General features: G+C 51.7%; 1 protein-coding gene across 1 annotated transcript; it reads left to right on the top strand.

Annotated features, from left to right (window-relative positions):
• Positions 1–13,005: 13,005 nt before the first annotated feature.
• Positions 13,006–18,124, top strand: STX4 (syntaxin 4). The gene is made up of 11 exons (XM_028110290.2): positions 13,006–13,281; positions 13,470–13,571; positions 13,685–13,784; positions 13,920–13,994; positions 14,504–14,574; positions 16,129–16,237; positions 16,310–16,386; positions 16,606–16,743; positions 17,475–17,585; positions 17,685–17,783; positions 17,879–18,124. The coding sequence occupies exons 1-10, from the start codon at positions 13,252–13,254 to the stop codon at positions 17,763–17,765; spliced, it is 894 nt and encodes a 297-aa protein (XP_027966091.1). The 5' UTR covers positions 13,006–13,251; the 3' UTR covers positions 17,766–17,783; positions 17,879–18,124.

Raw genomic sequence — 18,124 nt, forward strand, 5'->3', positions numbered from 1 at the left:
CCTGCGACGGCTCCTTCTCCTCCTCCTCTTCCTCCTCCTGCCTCCGTTCCCTGCCTCCTGCCTCGGTGCGGGAGGCCGGAGTCTGGGGGCGCCGGGGGGCACCCGAGCCGCTGGGGGGGGGGGCCCGCGGGCGGGGGCGGGGCCGGGGGCGGCGGGCCGAGGGCCGGGCAGGGGCAGGGGCCTGGGCCGGGCTCGGCTCTGCCGGGGCTGCGGTGGCGATGCGGCTGCGGCACAGGCTCGGATGGAGGGATGCGGGAGCCGAAGCGCGGGGGAGGGGGGCGGAGGGAGGTAAGGAGGAAGGGAGGGAGGGGGGAACCGGGAGGGGGCGGGGAGCAGGGGGCATGCGCAGCGCCGGGGGCTGGGGGCGCCTGGGGCTTGTAGTCCGGCTGAGGGGCGGGGGGTGGGGGTCCGGGGAGGGGGAGTGCAGAGGCCTAGAGGCGGGTGGGGAAGGGCAGAGCCGGAGAAGGAGGGAAAGATTGGCCGAGAGACCGAGGAGCTGCGGCGGGAGGCAGCGAGCTGCTGGGTTGGGGGTGGGGGGGACGGCAGAAAGGGGGTAAGGGAGTGAATTCAGGGAAGGGGTGCTGTGGGAGGAGGGGAGGGGGTGCCGTGGATCCCTTTACACCAAGAGATCTAGGGAGATTTTATGTTTGGTGTCGAGTATCTGTGTAAGCCTGTGCACGACCACCTCTGTGTGTGTATCCCTGCAGGGGGTTCTTTGGACACTAGAAATAGCAAAACTGACCCTCTAGGTGGCTTTTGTGATGCAAGGAATCAGCCAAGCCTGAGAGGACAGGGACTTGTTTGTTTTGGGGTTTATTTTGCACAGCCTTCCCCACTCTAACCGTGACAATCTCCGGGCAGCGATGGGTCTCAGAGTTCTGCTTGTCTACCTCCGGGGAAGGGGGCTCACTACCTTTCCAGATCTCTTGGCTTTTCTTTACATGGCTCTGACTGTTGAAAAGGAAATTCGTCCTTATTGGGAAGGGAATGCTGGTACACTGGAGGATCCAAGTACCCTCCGTCCTTGCCCTTGATGCCCACCTCTCCTCTCCCCATCTCCATATTTTAACATCGCATCAACTACTCCACCCCTGCAATGGGGCTTTCGCCCCTGACAGGCCTTAAACCTGCCTCTGCCAACTTACCCGTTGACCTCCTTGATGCCAAATCCATCGGCCACTGGTCAGGCCTCACCCTTCATGATCTTTCAGCGACATATGACCCTGATGACCTCTCTCTTCTTGAAACCTTCCCCTCCTTGACTCCCAGCCTGCCTCCTGCCTCCCTTCCCCTCTCCCCCACCCCCAGCCTCTGAATGTTGTTTTCCAGCCTCCTTCCAGATCCATCCTTTCTCCCACAATCCCTCTATATCAGGGTTCCCTGGGCTGCACCCTGCGTTCTCTTCTCTTCTTTTTTTTTTAAGATTTTATTTGTTTATCTGACAGACACAGCGAGAGAGGGAACACAAGCAGGGGCAGTGGGAGAGGGAGAAGCAGGCTTCCCGCGGAGCAGGGAGCCCGATGCGGGGCTCAATCCCAGGACCCTGGGATCATGACCTGAGCCGAAGGCGGACGCCTAACGACTGAGCCACCCAGGCGCCCCTTCTCTTCTTTCTTTATCCTCTCACGTCCCAGGGTCAAACTGCATCTACCTGCCCACGGTCCCCACATCTATACCTGCAAGTCAGATCCTCCTCCTCGAAGGCAGCACCCACCCAGAACCTGAGCCCTGAGCTGGGCTCCGACAACACAGAGGCAAAAGATGTCATCAGAGACACGAGTAAATCCATAACCGTAGTGAGTGGGGCCAGGGCTTTGATGGAACTTCCAAGACTGGTGGCCTTGCCTTCTCCTCCCAAAGCTGTGTTCTCCATCAGAGATGGCATCTCCATCAGCCAGTCACTCAAAGCAGATGGAAACCTGACCTTGACTCCCTAACCCATCCCCATAATGCTGCCATGTTCTGAGCGTCCACTGCATCCTAGGTGCCGTGCTGAGTAGCTCCTAGAATCTTCCCAATGGAGCTGCTACTGCCATTATCCAAAGTGCACAGATCAGGAAACTGAGGCTTGGAATGCATGAATAACGGACCTAAGTTCACAAGGTTAGTAAAGGACAGGGCTGGGGCTCTCGCAGGCAGCCTTTGATTACAAAGCCTGTTCTTGTAAAACCACAGTGTTATAGCTCCTCCCTCAACTGCCAAACCCAGAGCTGCCTCCTGGGTCCTCTCCCTCCTCACCACCTCGGGTCAGTCTAGGCCCTCATTGGCTTTCACCAGTAGCATCACAACAGCCTCCTCTCTGGTCCCCCCACCTGCAGCCCCTTCCCTGCATGTCCCATTTTCTCCCCAGGTGTTAGTGTGATTGTCCCCTAAACAGATGTGGTAATATCAGTCCCCTGCACCAACGACTCCACCCGCCGGGCCGTGGCCTCCCGGATTACACTCAGTAGCAGCTCTGGCTTTTGAATCCCACCACCCTCACCTCATCTCTCCTACCACTTCCCTCCCTGGGCCACAGACCCCAAGCCTTAACCACACCACGGGATCCCGGACCCTGGACACCCTGGAGCCTTTCACCGTGCCATCTCCCCTCTGCCCAGGAGTCTGTCTTGCCCCTTCTTGGATAGTCAGACTTCCCACCCTTCAAACCTCTCCCAGCAGTCTAGGCACACAACCTCAGGAGGTGTAGGCTGAGTCAGCTTCTCCACGAGACCAGACTGGGCCTGACTCATGTCTTGCTTCTCTCCAGCAACCAAGGTCAGGCGCAAAGCAGATGTTCACTAAAAATCTCAATGAATAAATGAATGAATGAATGGCGTATTCCTTCACACCTTTACCCAGGCATAAGGACAAAGGAAATAAGTTCCACGAAGGCAGGGACTTTTGTGTATTTTGTTCATGGCTGGTTCTCCAATGGCACGATAGGCACCCAGCACATAGAAGGTGCCCAAATATTTGTGAAATAAAGGAATGAGTGAAAGGTGTGCATCTCAAATCTGGCTGCAGCTCCAAAGGTGGACAAAGGAACACACAATGTGGTAACAGTTGTAATTCCTCTCGTTGTTCAGCGATTCTTAAAGTCCACCCAATAGGGGCGCCTGGGTGGCTCAGTCGTTAAGCGTCTGCCTTCGGCTCAGGTCATGATCCCAGGGTCCTGGGATCGAGCCCCGCATCGGGCTCCCTGCTCCGTGGGAGGCCTGCTTCTCCCTCTCCCACTCCCCCTGCTTGTGTTCCTCCTCTCACTGTGTCTCTCTGTCAAATAAATAAATAAAATCTTAAAAAAGAATAAAGTCCACCCAATAACCCTGTGAGATGGGTCGCCTGCACCATACCCCAGCCTCTCGCGCCGTCTCCCGGCCTGACTGGCCTTTCTAAAGCATCAGGACGACCAGGCCGGCCCCGGCTCGGAAGGCCTCCGCACGTTCCCACTGTCCATGAGATAAAGCCCAGACCTTCTACCCTGCCTTCCCGCTTCAGCACACACCACCATCACTCACGTACTCCGATTCCAGTGACACACCAGTCCCCGTATTTCCCCACCCCATGGTTTTCCTCATGTTCCTCCCGACCCCTGGAACACCCCTTCCCTCTCACATCCCGAAGCCCCACTCCTACCCTTCCCTCCAGTTTCCTGCTCAGTCTTTCTTGACCCTTCTGCAGATGGAGGGGAAAGACTGTTAAATATGCAGATTACCAGGCACTTCCCTGGAAATTCTGATTTGGTAGATCTGTGTTGCAGCTCAGGAACCTGGGTTTTGAGCAACTACCTCTAGAAATTCTTAGGTTTAGTCAAGTTTGGGAACAACAGTGTATCTACGCAGGGCCAAGGCTACGTTATGCTACATAACAAACATCCCCCGAATCTCAGTGATTTAATGTGACCAAGGCTTATTTTTGCAGTGCGCTTGGGTTATTCCTGTCCTTCCATGAAGATTCAGTACTTCCGGTGGAGAAATTTCCACATAGCTTATCAGCCCAGTGGACTCTGAGGGCCTCATGTTCAAGGACCCCATCTGATTAATCTCTGCCTCCCCATGGTACCTGGCACAGGACCCATCTCTCACACCTGCTGTGCTCAGGAACAGAAGAATGAATACCCACTTGACCTATTCATCCATTAACCAGTGAGTATTTATGCTCTTTTTTTTAAGATTTTATTCATTTATTTGAGAGAGAGAGAATGAGATAGAGAGAGAGCACAAGAGGGCGGAGCGGGAGAGGGAGAAGCAGACTCCCTGCTGAGCAGGGAGCCCGATGCGGGACTCGATCCCGGGACTCCAGGATCATGACCTGAGCCAAAGGCAGTCGCTTAACCAACTGAGCCACCCAGGCGCCCACCAGTGAGTATTTATGGAGACCCTACTATTTATGGAGTATTTATGGAGACCCTACTATTTATGGAGTATTTATGGAGACCCTCCTCCTTGTGGCAAGACCCTCCTCCTTGCTGTGGTGCTTCAGGTAGAGTGGTGAGCAAAACAAACATCAACCTGTCCATTTCCATGGAGCCAGTAACCTAATTTCTCTAAGTCCTAGGTCCCAAGTCCATAAAATGGGCAATAAGTTTCACCACCACCCACCTCCCCAAGGCACAGTGTGAAGATTTACTGAGAAAGCAGGCATGGAAGCCATCTGTAACTAGAAAATCTGAATTCAAGCAGATGTGAAAGAACATTGTTGTCCTGTTCTTCCACCCCTCACATCCAGCTTTCGGGTTTTATTCATCACAGCCCTGGAATTTGGCCGCACAGCCTTCTCCCTATTTCCACTGCCCATTCGAACCATCGTGAACCTGTAAAATGAACCTAATGTTAATAACACGGATACTAGTAGTGATGGTAATAGTTCAATCTCACATGGTGCCGATCACGTGCCGGGCCCTGCTTTATGTGTTTTATTCGTATGATTTAATCTTCACAACAGCCATCTAAGGTTACTGTCACTATCTCCATCCACAGACAAGGAAACAGAAGTGCACGGGGTTTAAGTAATTTATTCAAGGCAGGAGCTGGGATCCAATCCCGACAGAAATCCTGGACTAGTGAAACATTCTCTTTGCCGGTTGGTATCCAGCTGCCGCGGGCCTCATTCCACTGTGAGACGCTTAACGACTGAGCCACCCAGGCGCCCCTCTTTTGATAAAATTTTAAAATGTTCTGTCATGGGGCACCTGGGTGGCTCAGTGGGTTGAGTGTCCGACTCTTGATTTCGGCTTGGGACATGATCTTGGGGTCGTGAGATCAAGGCCCACATCAGGCTCTGTGCTCATCAGGAGTTGGCTTGAGATTCTCTCTCTCCCTCTCTGCCCCTCCTCCCTCTAAAATAAGTAAATGAAATCTTAAAAAAAGTAAAATATTCTGTCATAAAAGACATTAATGTATTTTTAAAAGGTTTACTTATGGGGTGCCTGGGTGGCTCAGTTGGTTAAGTGACTGCCTTCGGCTCAAGTCATGATCCCAGGGTCCTGGGATCGAGCCCCGCATTGGGCTCTCCGCTAGGCAGGAGGCCTGCTTCTCCCTCTCCCACTCCCCCTGCTTGCGTTCCCTCTCTCGCTGTCTCTCTCTCTGTCAAATAAATAAATCAAAAATCAAAAAATAAACAAATAAATAAAAGGTTTACTTAGGCACTATATATTTCTATAAATGGTATTTTTACATTTCTTAATAGTCTGTTGTTATGATTTATAAAGGCAGTTTATTTTAAATAATTTCTCTTATTCCAGCAAACTTGCCTCCACATATAGCAAGAGCCAGATATCCAGGGGTGATCTAGGGCCCTCCTACTCCCTTACCAATTTTTCCAATGGGCAACCATGTCTGATAGACTCTGTCTCTTTAATGGATGTTCCATCCCCAACTCCAGGCCTCATTATTTGCTAACTGATTTCCCAATCAACCTTCACCTGGCCAGGGCAACTGCCAACCCTAACTGTGCCTTTGTGCAAATAGAAAAAGATGTCCCCCTTCCTCAGGACACTCTACCTCCATCTGTCAGACGATTGTAATAAATATTCAAATATGCGGATGTCCACGATGTGGTTGGTGCCTCACTTGTGTGATAGCCATCTGTGGTGGCCCTGCACATGGCCACCAGCAGGATCCTTGTAAAATGAGTTTGATCATAGTATTCTGTTATGGGCTGAATGTGTCCCCCCCCAGATTCATATATTGAAGCCCAAACCCCCAGTGTAACAGTATCAGGGGGTGCGGCCTTTGGGAGGCAAATAGATTTAGAAGAGGTCACAAGGGTGGAGACCCTGATGGGATTGGCACCCTTATAAGAAAAGGAAGAGACACCAGAGCTTCCTCTTTTTGCCATGGGAAGATGCAGCAATCCATCTGCAATCCAGGAAGAGACCCCTCACCAAGAACCAAATCTGCAGGCACCCTGATCTTCTTCTTCCAGCCTCCAGAACTGTGAGAAATAAATGTCTGTTGGTTAAGCCAGCAATCTGTGGTATTTTGTAACAGCAGCCTAAGATGACTAAGACATATTTCTTTGAAATTATTCAAAGGTACCTTCTTTCTTTGATAGTTATTTAAGATAGGTAATACTTTCACCTGGTTCAAAAATCTAAATGACATAAAACGTTTACAGTGAAAATTCTTACTCTTGACAACTGTGCTTACCCCCTTGTTCTCAGGAAACATCTGTAGGGAACCACTTTTATTAGTTTCTTCTGTAACTTTCCAGGATTTCTTTGAGGATACAAGCATACACTCACGCGCGCACGCACACACACACGTGCATGGCCCACAGACACACTTTTCTTATACCACAGTAGCATGATATACTCATTTTACACCTTGATATTTGACTAACAATATATTTTAAAGCACTCTCACATTATATGTGATGAACATCCTCATCGTTTTTGACAGCTGCTTACCTGCTGATGGACAAATTTGCAAACAAAATCCAATGAGTAACACTGATATATATGTCATTTCATACATGGGCAGATATAGTGAATTAAAATTCTGTTTCTCCCCCCTCCCCTTTGCACTGGCATGGACTTGGGACTTGCTTGGACTAATTGAATATGGCAGAAGTAATGTCATACAGCTTCTGAACAGGGCCTCAAGAGACCTTGCAGCTTCTACTCTTACCCTTTTGGAACCATGAGGACACTATGCTATGAAGAAACTCAGGCTGGGGGCACCTGGCTGGCCCAGATAGTAGAGCCTGCAACCCTTGATCTCAGGGCTGTGAGTTCAAGCCCCACATTGGACATAGAGCTTACTTAAACAAACAAACTGAGGGTGAAGTACCACAGGGAGAGAGTGGCTCAGCCATCCCAGCTGACTCAACCATCAGAGCTAAGGTCTCAGACTAGTGAGTGTGACAGCCACGACGGGCCATCCAGCCCCAGCTGAGGTGCCCGCTGACTCCCATCACGTGAGTAACCTAAGATAAGATCAGCAGAAAAACCACCCGGCCATCCTTAGAATCTGGAGAAACAATAAATCGTTGTTGTTTGATGCCAGTAAGCGTCAAGGTGGTTTCTTGGGAAGCAATAGCTAACTGATACAGGTAACTTTTCAGATAGATTTTCACAAGTGAGAACACTGGCTTAAAGTGTGTATACATGTATAATTTTGACAAATATTGTCTGGGTTGTATCATTTTGCATTCCTGCCAACAACAGGTGAAAGTCCCTGTTTCCCCACAGTCTTGCCAAAAGAGTGACAAAACAAAATGTTTTGTCAGACATAATGGGTTATTGCTAATGCAATAAAGGAATAAAAGGTATTTCAGTATTTCTTTTCATTTCATTTCATTGTCTTTTCATTTCTCGCATTATGTGTGAAGCTGAACAACTGCATAAGTGTTTAAGGCCTTATGTATTTTTTCTTTTGTGATCTGTCATGTTCTTTGCCCATTTTTTAATTGAACTGTTGGTCTTTCTTATCAATATGAAGAAGCCCTTTAAATAGCAGAGAGATTACCCTTTGTATATAAGAATTGCAAATATTTTTTCCTAGTTTATTGCCTTTTGATTTTGCTTTGATGTTTTTTTGCCATGCAGATTTTTTTCCATGTAGACAAATGTATCAATCTTTTATAGCTTCTGAATTTTGAGTTGGAGTTGGAAAGACTTCCTCACTCTAAGAGTTACAGAGCATTTTGCCCATATTTTCTTCCAGTATTTTTAGGGGAGCTTATCCTGACAAATTGGGTGATCCATCACTTTTAAAATGAAGTTCAAGGGGCGCCTGGGTGGCTCAGTCGTTAGGTGTCTGCCTTCGGCTCAGGTCACGATCCCAGGGTCCTGGGATCGAGCCCCACATTGGGCTCCCTGCTCTGCGGGAAGCCTGCTTCTCCCTCTCCCACTCCCCCTGCTTGTGTTCCCTCTCTCCCTCTCTCTCTGTCAAATAAATAAATAAAATCTTTAAAAAAATAAAATAAAATAAGATGAAGTTCAAGGCCAGGGTTATGGCCCATGTGATCAGGAGTAACCCACGTGGAGAGGCAATAGGAGAAATCGAAGCTAGTTTAGGAGATTCTCAGGGGGAGACGATGTATCCTGTTTGAAACATGTTGTTGAATTTAAGGTGCCTATGGGACCTCCAGGAAGGGATGTCCGCGAGACAAGTGGATTCAGGGATCTGGAGGTCAGGAGAAAATGTGGGCCTGGAGATAGGGATTTGGGAGCCAGCATATTGCACGCCAGTTAAAGCCACAAGACTGTGTGTAGCGTCTGAAGAGGAGAGGTTCTCAGATGGAACTCCAGGGAGCGGCCAAAGTCAGGCCACAAACAAAATCATGAGGAGAGAGCTGTGGGGGCTTCATCTCTGTGCGCCTTGGGGCTTGGCACAAAAACCGCCTCAGAGACTTGGATAAACAGAAGCCCTTTATGTGAAACACGCATGGATATCTTTGGCTCCTGGGGACAGAGCAAACAGGGAGTGGGAAGAAGACAAAGAACCTCCCAGCGGTCAGCCCCACCCAGCAGGTGTGGAAGAGAGACCCTGTGACAGGGGAGGGAAGAAGGCTCAGTCTTTTTTTTTTTTTAAGATTTTATTTATTTGACAGAGAGAGACACAGCGAGAGAGGGAACACAAGCAGGGGGAGCGGGAGAGGGAGAAGCAGGCTTCCCGCCGAGCAGGGAGCCCGAGGTGGGGCTCCATCCCAGGACCCTGGGACCGTGACCTGACCTGAAAGCAGACCTTAATGACTGAGCCGCCCAGGCGCCCCAAGAAGGCTCAGTCTTGCAGGCAAAGTCTTCCCCCTCTCCTCCCCACAGATGATCTAAAGCCGGGCATCAACAGGTGGCAGCAAGTTCCCAAAGGTAGGTGGACACAGTGCGCCTTCCCCTGGCCCACGTTTTCCTTGGATTATCGTGGAGTGGACAAGAGCACAGAACCTAGAGCTCCACTTTCTGGGTTCAAATCCTGACTCTCTCCTTCACTAGTGTGTAACCTTCGGCAAGTTACTTAATACCTCTGCGGCTCAGTTTCCTCCTCTATAAAATGAAGACAGGAACGGTACCTATCTCATAGAACTGCTTATGAAAATTAAATGAGTTAATATTTACAAAGTGCTAATATTGGTGCCTGGCACATAGCAAATGCTCTATAAATATTACATTAAAAATAATAATAATATTCATTCATTCATGAATATTTATTGAGCAGCTACCATTTGCCAGGCGCTGCTGGAGGTACTGGGGACACAGCAGTGACTAATGCAGGTGAGGATCCCTGTCCTCGTGGAGCTTCCATTCTGGTAGGTGGAGAGGAGCAGTGAAGACAGACAATATATAAAATAAATATAAATAATATAAAAAATACATGGTGTGTCAGATCCAGGTGGAGACATGAGAGACATGAGAAGCTGGCAAGGCGCCTAGCCTCGTACCGGACGCACAGTAGGGCGCAGGAGATGGAAAGCGGAAGGAGACCCTGGACAAGGAGCAGAGAGGAATCCGTGCAGAGACACTGGGGCTGCTCACCTCCTCAGGGTAACGATCATCAGCCATATAATAGCAGCAAACACTTACATACCATTCATTCCATACCAGGCTCTGTTCTATTCACTTCACATATAACATCTCATTTAATCCTTCTGGCAATCCTTTGAGTTTGGTACTGTTATTGTTCCCATTTCTCAAATGAGGGAACTGAGGCATAGCAGAGTTATGTAACTTGCCTTAGAGAGTTGTATGATGAGGTGAATGAGCTGGGATTCCAGCCCAGGTCATCTGGCTCCAGTTTGGGTAGGATGTTGGTAGGATGGACCTGCAGGTGGAGGGGACCGGACCGGCTGCCATGCCTTGGGACTGGGTAGGGCCTGACCTTCCCACAGACTGAAAGGAACACACATACACAGCCCTAATACCTACACATCCAAGACCCAATATACTTAACATTACACTTCAAGCTTGTTCAGAGGTCCCAAAAGGAATAACCCCCAAGTCATGAAATACAGATAAGGACTCAGCTCTGGAGAACTCCATCTCCAGAGCCATTCTCCCTATATGGCCCCTGCGCCCCACCCTCTCCACATACCACTCCATGAGGCTTTAAGCCCAGCTTCCGGTGACCTTAAGCCACCATTCCAAACCCTGTGATCCCACCCAGAGACCACAAATAAAATAATGAGTATCATAATCCTGGGAAATTTAACAAAGGCACCAACAACTCCAGATCACAGCTGGGAACTGAGAAGGCAAACCATCAAGAGGCTAACAGAGAGGCAGGTGGGACTGGTGGTCCTAGAGAGAGCTGGAACCCACAGTCATAAAAGCCCACAGAGGGGGCAACCCTCAACAGTTGGCAAGGGCGCCTGGGTGGCTCAGTTGGTTAAGCGACTGCCTTCGGCTCAGGTCATGATCCCGGAGTCCTGGGATCGAGTCCCACATCGGGCTCCCTGCTCTGCAGGAAGCCTGCTTCTCCCTCGGCTTGTGTTCCCTCTCTTGCTGTCTCTCTCTCTGTCAAATAAATAAATAAAATCTAAAAAACAGTTGGCAAGACGCTTCCATAGTCTTTCTCACCTCATTTGATACTGTTCAATTCTTACCTTAGGCAAGGCAGAAATTACCAGACCAAGTTGTCAAATGGAGAAATTAAGTCCCAGAGAAGAGCAATGAGTTATTCAAGACCACATGCAGGACTGGGAGTCAGATGTCCAAAAGCCCTTCCCCTGTCCCACTCAGAGAGACAGAGTGTGTGAGAGAGAGAGAGAGGGGGGGGGGGAAGTGGGGGGAGGCAGGGAGGCAGAGGCTGATATAGAAGACCCCAAAGTGGAGAAATCCTTCCTCATGATCTCCAGGAGACCCCAAGGGGCAGCGCTTGGCCTCCTGAAAACCCTCCAACCCTTCATTCCTCCTGTAGGTTGATCAGAGCTGCACACCATCTTCACTCCTTCATTCCCAACCCCAGGTGAGCTGGGTTCTGAAGGGAATAGAAGGATCAAAGCCCTTCGAGTAGAATGAGACAGCATTTTTATAGTTTCCAACCTCATAATCAATGAACTTTAGAGCAGGGAACACACATAAAGATGATCTCCCCATCCCTCTAGGCCACCCATTGTATAGATGGGAGGTTGAGGCCCAGAGACAAAGAAGTCACTTTCCAGCAATCCATACCAACTCAGTCACAGGAATCTAGATTTCCTTACCGGAGCATACTAGAGAGGGGCCATTCTTTCCTTTGTTTGAACCTTCATGTAAGTTCCCTGGAAAGAGCTTTGGGATCCAGGAGACCTGATCTTTATTCTGGCTATGCTGAGACTCACCGAGGGGCCTTGGGGACTCCTCTTACATAATGTAAGTTTCATAAGTGAAAGGTGTTTTGTCTCGTAGGCCCTGATTTATCTCTGACCCCTAGAACAGTCTCTGGTCCATAATAAATGCCCAATAAATATCCATTGAATGAGTGACCGTCTAGAGGGCTAAGGCAGTGTCACCACAAGAGGCTGAAGCCTGAAAGACTAGGGAACCACGAGCTTTATCTTCAGATATATGAAAGGCTAAATTTCTGTCCACAGATATTTATTGAGGACCCATATGTGCTGGGTACTGGGGATTCAGGTAAGAACAGGACTGCCATGCCCTGACCTCAAGAGCTCACAGTCCACTATAATGTGGAATGTGTGCAGATTTTTTTGCGGGCTTCAGAGGGTAGACCCAGATGCTAGGTAGGGAGTTAGATGTAAGTGGCAGACTGCTCAATGTAATACAGACACTTTTCTCAGCTTTAGTTGCCCTGAAATGGTCTCATGCTCAGAAGGTGGTGAGTGCGGCGGAACTGCAGTGTTCAAGCAGGGCGCCAGCCGCCCACTTGTCAGAGGCTGCGCCAGGAGTATGCGGGAGAAGAGATTTCTGCCTTGGGTGAGGTCACTTTCCACCCCCAGATTCTCTGCCTACAAAACCCTGCAATTCTCTGACTCTGGATCTTATTATTCTCTGAATTTCAAGGTCCCATGATGCTGACAGCCGCGAATTCTAAGTTCTCTGTCTGCCCACACCCCCGGACCCAAAAGAAATGAAGCCGAATTCAGCAAGGGGCCTACCACCCACTGCCTCAAAAGGTCTCTGGGGATAGCCAGCAGCCCCCTCCCCGCTTCGTGGGGGCTGGAGGGGCGTAGCTTGGGCGCCAGGGTGCCGGAGACATCGTGGGGAGAAGGGTGTTCCAGAGACGGAGTTGACAGCGCCGAGACACATGACAATCAAAGCGTCACGTTCTGTGGTCCGCGAAGGTGGGACCGGGCTGGTCATGTGACGTGGGAGGAGGGGGGCACCATGGGGTGATGTGAGATGCAAGGCCTCTTACATTACGCACCAATGACGCATTCCCACCCGGTTTGGCAACTAGATTTCCGTTGGAAGATGCGACAGTTCCGGCAAAGGGGGCGGGTTCTCACGTCCTGGCAGCTTTGCTTCCGTTCGGGGCGCTGCAGCTTCCGACCTCAGCCTCTCCCTCGGGCGAGGAAGAGACGCGACCCCGTGCGCATGCCCCGATCATCCCAGAGGGGCGGGGCTGAGGCTGCGGGAGCGGGAGGGGGGGGGAAAGAAAAGGGAATTCCAACCTGTGGAATCTTGGGGGGTCCCCGAGGTCGGCTTCTTCCCATTGACTGTGGATGGTGCCCGGGACAGAGCCTCTGGTGGCTCGTGGGGGGGTTTGGGGGTCCGCAGGGTGAGGGTGGAGGGGAGCGTCAGTGTCAGAGTGCGAGTGGGGTACGGGAGTTCCAAACTTAGTCTTGAGGCCCTCGGGGCTTCGGCGCCGGGGAGAGGGAGCTCGGGCCACCATGCGCGACAGGACCCACGAACTGAGGCAGGTGAGAAGTGGGGGCTGCAGGGTTGGACACGGGCGGACGGGACAGGGTCTGGCTGGAATACAGGACTCCTGGTCTTCGGGGCAGGGAGGGGTGGTTGAGGGCTAGGAAGGAAAGACCCGGAAGTCCGTGAGTCCTGCGGGGAGAGAGCAACAGCAAGGAAGTGATGCCAGTGACCCCGGCCCTGGCAGGGGGATGACAGCTCGGACGATGAGGACAAGGAACGGGTCGCGCTGGTGGTACACCCGGGCACGGCACGGCTGGGGAGCCCGGACGATGAGTTCTTCCAAAAGGTAAGATGCTGGGGTCTCTGCCCTGTCTTCGCGAGGGGGCTGGATGACCCGAGGAGCAGCGCGGTCCGGAGTACCCCCATATCTCCTTCAGCCCTCTCGGTCACCTTCCCCAGGTCCGGACAATTCGACAGACTATTGTCAAGCTGGAGAATAAAGTCCGAGAGTTGGAGAAGCAGCAGGTCACCATCCTGGCCACGCCCCTTCCCGAGGAAAGTGAGTGAAACCCCAAGTGCAAACGCAAGCTCAGCCGGAGGGATTGTGGGGATTGTAGTTCCATGCAGGTGGTGGCCACGGAGGTTTGTTGAGGTAGGGGCTGCTGTTTGGGAGTCATGGCTTTCTCTTGTCCAGGTATGAAGCAGGACCTGCAGAACCTGCGTGAGGAGATCAAACAGCTGGGGAGGGAGATCCGATCGCAGCTGAAGGGTAAGCTCCTAGGACCTCAGACAGATCCTTCCCTGTGGTCCAGCCCAGCTCCTGGTATATCTGGGGAGTGTGTGGCCCAGAGAGGCCAGTGAAGTATCCAGGTCACACAGCAGGCCTAGACCTAGAATCTCTTTCTCCTGGCTTCCTACTTTCCACAGCACATGCCTGCCTCTCGAGCTCCTTTATTTGAAACGAAACTATTTACTCCTGCAATTCTTGCTGCCCAATGTGCATCCTTTGGACAGGCAGATGGGGGTTTCTCAAGAGGCCTCTGTATACCTGTGGGAATTCTCTGATGTACTGCAAAGAAAAATACACTTTCTCCCATCAGAGGCTCAGAATTATTCATTTATGATCAATTATAATTCCCAAAAGAATCCCATGGAGATAAGCACCTCTCTGTTATATGGATGGGTTATGGCCCTGGCCCTGTGTCCTGGTTCCCACATGATTTTCCAAAATCACAGATCAAATCCCCTTCCCCACTAATACCCTTGTATCTTCCACAGCCATAGAGCCCCAGAATGAGGAAGCTGATGAGAATTACAACTCAGTCAACACAAGGATGAGAAAAACCCAGGTGGGTTATTGTTCCCAGAACGAAGACATTTTGCAAGGCTTTCATAGATCATTAGATGGCCGAAGTAAGGAGGAAGGGCTCTTAGAGATCAAGTCCAACCTGATGGTTTTCAAATGGGGAAACAGATTGAGAGAGAAAAAGGACTTGCCCAAGGTCAAGACTCCTGATTCCCAGTCCACTTAACATCCTGTCACCTTCTCCATTTAACGAGAAGTTGCTGAGTCCCCAGATATGACCTGGGTTTGGCTGTGGAAGGCATGCTTTCTAGAAACCAAGATCGGGAGTCAGGCTTGACTAGATGACAAAGACATTACTCAGATAGGGTTTGGTAGGTAATATCCCTGCCCAGGGAAGAAGGGGGAACAGTCATAAGTGACTGGGAGGTTTCCTGCCCATGTGACAGGGACATCCTCTGCCCCATGGGTGGAATTCAGGAAGTCAGGAAGAGGAACTTCTCTGGAGGCGGAAGGTCACTGAATCAACATCTTAGTAAGGAGATTTGAGGTGATCTAACTGCCCCCCCCCGGGGTGCCCAGTGAGGAGTAATTTGACTTCCTGGAGGTCAGAGTTGGAGTAGGTGGGCCCAGAGCTCAGCAAGTCCCCTAGATTGAAGGTAGAGCAGTTTTGGCATCTTGCAAGGGTGCAGCTGAAGGCCTGAGAGCAGATATGTCTCTGAGGAAGGAGCTCCAAGGAACGAACACATTGAAGGCGGCAGGGGAATGGACAAGATGAGAGGACGTTTCAGGGGGAGCCTGTGGTGGTCATTGGTGTGAGAGGCTGAGGGCCCAGCTGGACCTGTAAAATCTAGGCAATGGACTGACCTCCAGGTATACTAGCACTCCTTTAGTCTAAGCAGTGAGGTTGGTGTTCAGCAAGCATTCACAGGTATTTATTGAGTGCCTGTTGTGTGCTAGACCCTTTTCTAGCTGTTTGGGATCCAGCAGTGAACCAAAGAACCCTATCCTCATGGAGCTTATGTTCTGGTGGGGAGAAACAAACGCCATAATAAATACGTACGTTATTTTAGAACATAGTTAAGCATTAAGGGGAAAACTGAGAAGAGGACTTGAGAATGCTGGGAGAAGGCAGGTTGCAGTTTTAGTAAGGTAGAGAAAACCTCATTCAGAAGGTGACCTCAACCCAGAACGCGCCCGATCTCATCTGATCTGGGAAGCTAAGCAGGGTCAGGCCTGGTTAGTACTTGGATGGCAGAAGGTGACCTCTGTGGGGCATGAGCATTCTAGGCCCAGGGAGCAGTGAATGCAAAAGTCTGAGGTAGGGGTGGCTTTGGTGGGGGAGGGGTGAGGAGTCCACCATGGCTGGAGGGAGTGAGTGAGGGAATGGCTGGAGGAGGTAAGGTCACAGGGGAAATGGGGGAAAGGGAAGGTCATGCAGGGCCTTATAAGCCCTGGTAAGGGCTTTGGCTTTTACTTTGAGAGAAGGGTGGTCAAGGGGCAGGCACCTAGAACAGCTTACGCTGTTTGTTCACTGTACCTGTGGGGATGTTGAGGCCAAATCCTTCCGGGGTGCCCAGCCTATATTCTCTACCGCTAGCACGGGGTCCTGTCCCAGCAATTTGTGGAACTCATCAACAAGTGCAACTTGACACAGTCCGAATACCGGGAGAAGAATGTGGAGCGGATTCGGAGGCAGCTGAAGATCAGTGAGTTGTGGCGTCTGGCCTCCAGGATCAGGTAACCTGACCCAGCTCTGAGCCCGGCCTTTTCCTTCACAGCGAATGCTGGAATGGTGTCTGACGAGGAGCTGGAACAGATGCTGGACAGTGGGCAGAGCGAGGTGTTTGTGTCCAATGTAAGTGGCCACAGCTATCCTCCCTCTTCTGGGACTCTCATCTTCTCTGATTGAGGGGATACGGAGGCCCGGGGGGGAAGGAGGTAGCAGGCCTAGAGTCACTCATCAGGGCCCCAGCCCCAGTTCTAAGCCCGAGGGCTGCCTGAGAGCTCAACAGGAACTTCCGACCTGCTGCCGGGTTCCCGGTGACCTGTCTGTCCGTTCCTGTCCACTCCCCAGATACTGAAGGACACACAGGTGACTCGACAGGCCCTAAATGAGATCTCTGCCCGGCACAGTGAGATCCAGCAGCTTGAACGCAGTATCCGTGAACTTCATGAGATCTTCACTTTTCTGGCTACTGAAGTGGAGATGCAGGTGGGCACCCAAGAAGGCCGGCCGGGCTTGACGTGAGGACTGTGTTCAGTCAGAACCGCCCCCCCCCCCCCCGCCAGGACTGTGGGCCCATCTCCACCCTCCAGCCTCTCTCCCCGAGGCTTTCGTCCCCCCGCCCCCCAGGCTGGCCCTCACTCCTCAGAGGGCCTGCCTCCGCAAATCTGCATGAGGTTGGGGTGGGAGGTGGTGGTCTTCTGCTGCACCTGGTTTCATGGGGGTGAGGTAAGCTTCCGGCCCTGTCCTGGAACTGACCCCTAGTGCTGCAGCCAGTGGCCTTGGGGCCACTAGGGGAGGGATTTCATTCAGTAGGGGTACTAGGACCTGAAGGCTGGCGGTGCCATGAGGAGGCAGGGATGGGGAGGGCTTCACAGCTGTTGAGAGGCAGGCCTAGAAGAATGGGCGAATTCAGACAGATTTACGAAGGGACAAAAGTTCACCCTCTGTGAAAAGGTATGAGCACTTGCCTCCAAACCACCACAGCAAATGAAGGCTGTAGGGGGTAAGGGAGCAGGGCGGAAGGGACCACATGACAAAAGGGAGCCCGGAAGCCACCCTCAGGTGTGCGAACTTTTGTCAGATGTGGTCCTGCCCCACACCTTTGTTAGTGCTGTGTTTGCTGCCGGAAAACGTCCTTCAGGCGGCTAGCGTGAGCAAGCAGAGGGGCTGCTGGGCCCTCCACCCCGGGGGCCTGAACCACCCCCTCCTCTGAGCAGGGAGAGATGATCAACCGGATTGAGAAGAACATCCTGAGCTCAGCAGACTATGTGGAACGCGGGCAAGAACATGTCAAGATTGCCCTGGAAAACCAGAAAAAGGCTCGGAAGGTGAGCCTCCCCTCCCCTCCTATCCCCTCCCCCCCCCCCCCGGCCCTGGTGGCCTTCCCTCCCCTGCTGAGTGAGTTTCCCTGAACTCCTCTCCCGCAGAAGAAAGTCTTGATCGCCATCTGTGTGTCTGTCACTGTCGTCATTGTGGCAGTCATCATTGGTGTCGCCACATTGGTTTGAGAGCTTCGCACATTCTCGGTGAGACACTGTGGGCCTGCCCCCTGGCCTGCCTCATCCCAGGCCCCAGCCTTTCCCTGTCCCCTCAGTTCCTCTTCTCCTGCCTTCCCTTGCAGGCACTAAGAGCACCAGAGACCCAGGTCTGCCCTCTCTCCGAGCAGCTGAGGGGGGAGGGCAGGACAGAGCCTCCAGCTGGACCCCCTTCCTCACACTGGCCCCCGAGCAGAGGGGCGGACGGTTCTCCTGCGGTTGCCAGCCTCTCATTCATGGGGGCTTCCCCACTCAGGCCCCAGTGCCTGGGGGAAGGCCTGCAGCGTCCTGTTTGGCTGGGACACACGGTTTTGTAAGAAATTAAAAAAAAA

This window comes from Eumetopias jubatus, unplaced genomic scaffold (genome assembly GCF_037043125.1).
Source record: "Eumetopias jubatus isolate StellerSeaLion01/CBP00866 unplaced genomic scaffold, mEumJub1_p1.0 scaffold_12, whole genome shotgun sequence".
Lineage (NCBI taxonomy): Eukaryota > Metazoa > Chordata > Mammalia > Carnivora > Otariidae > Eumetopias > Eumetopias jubatus.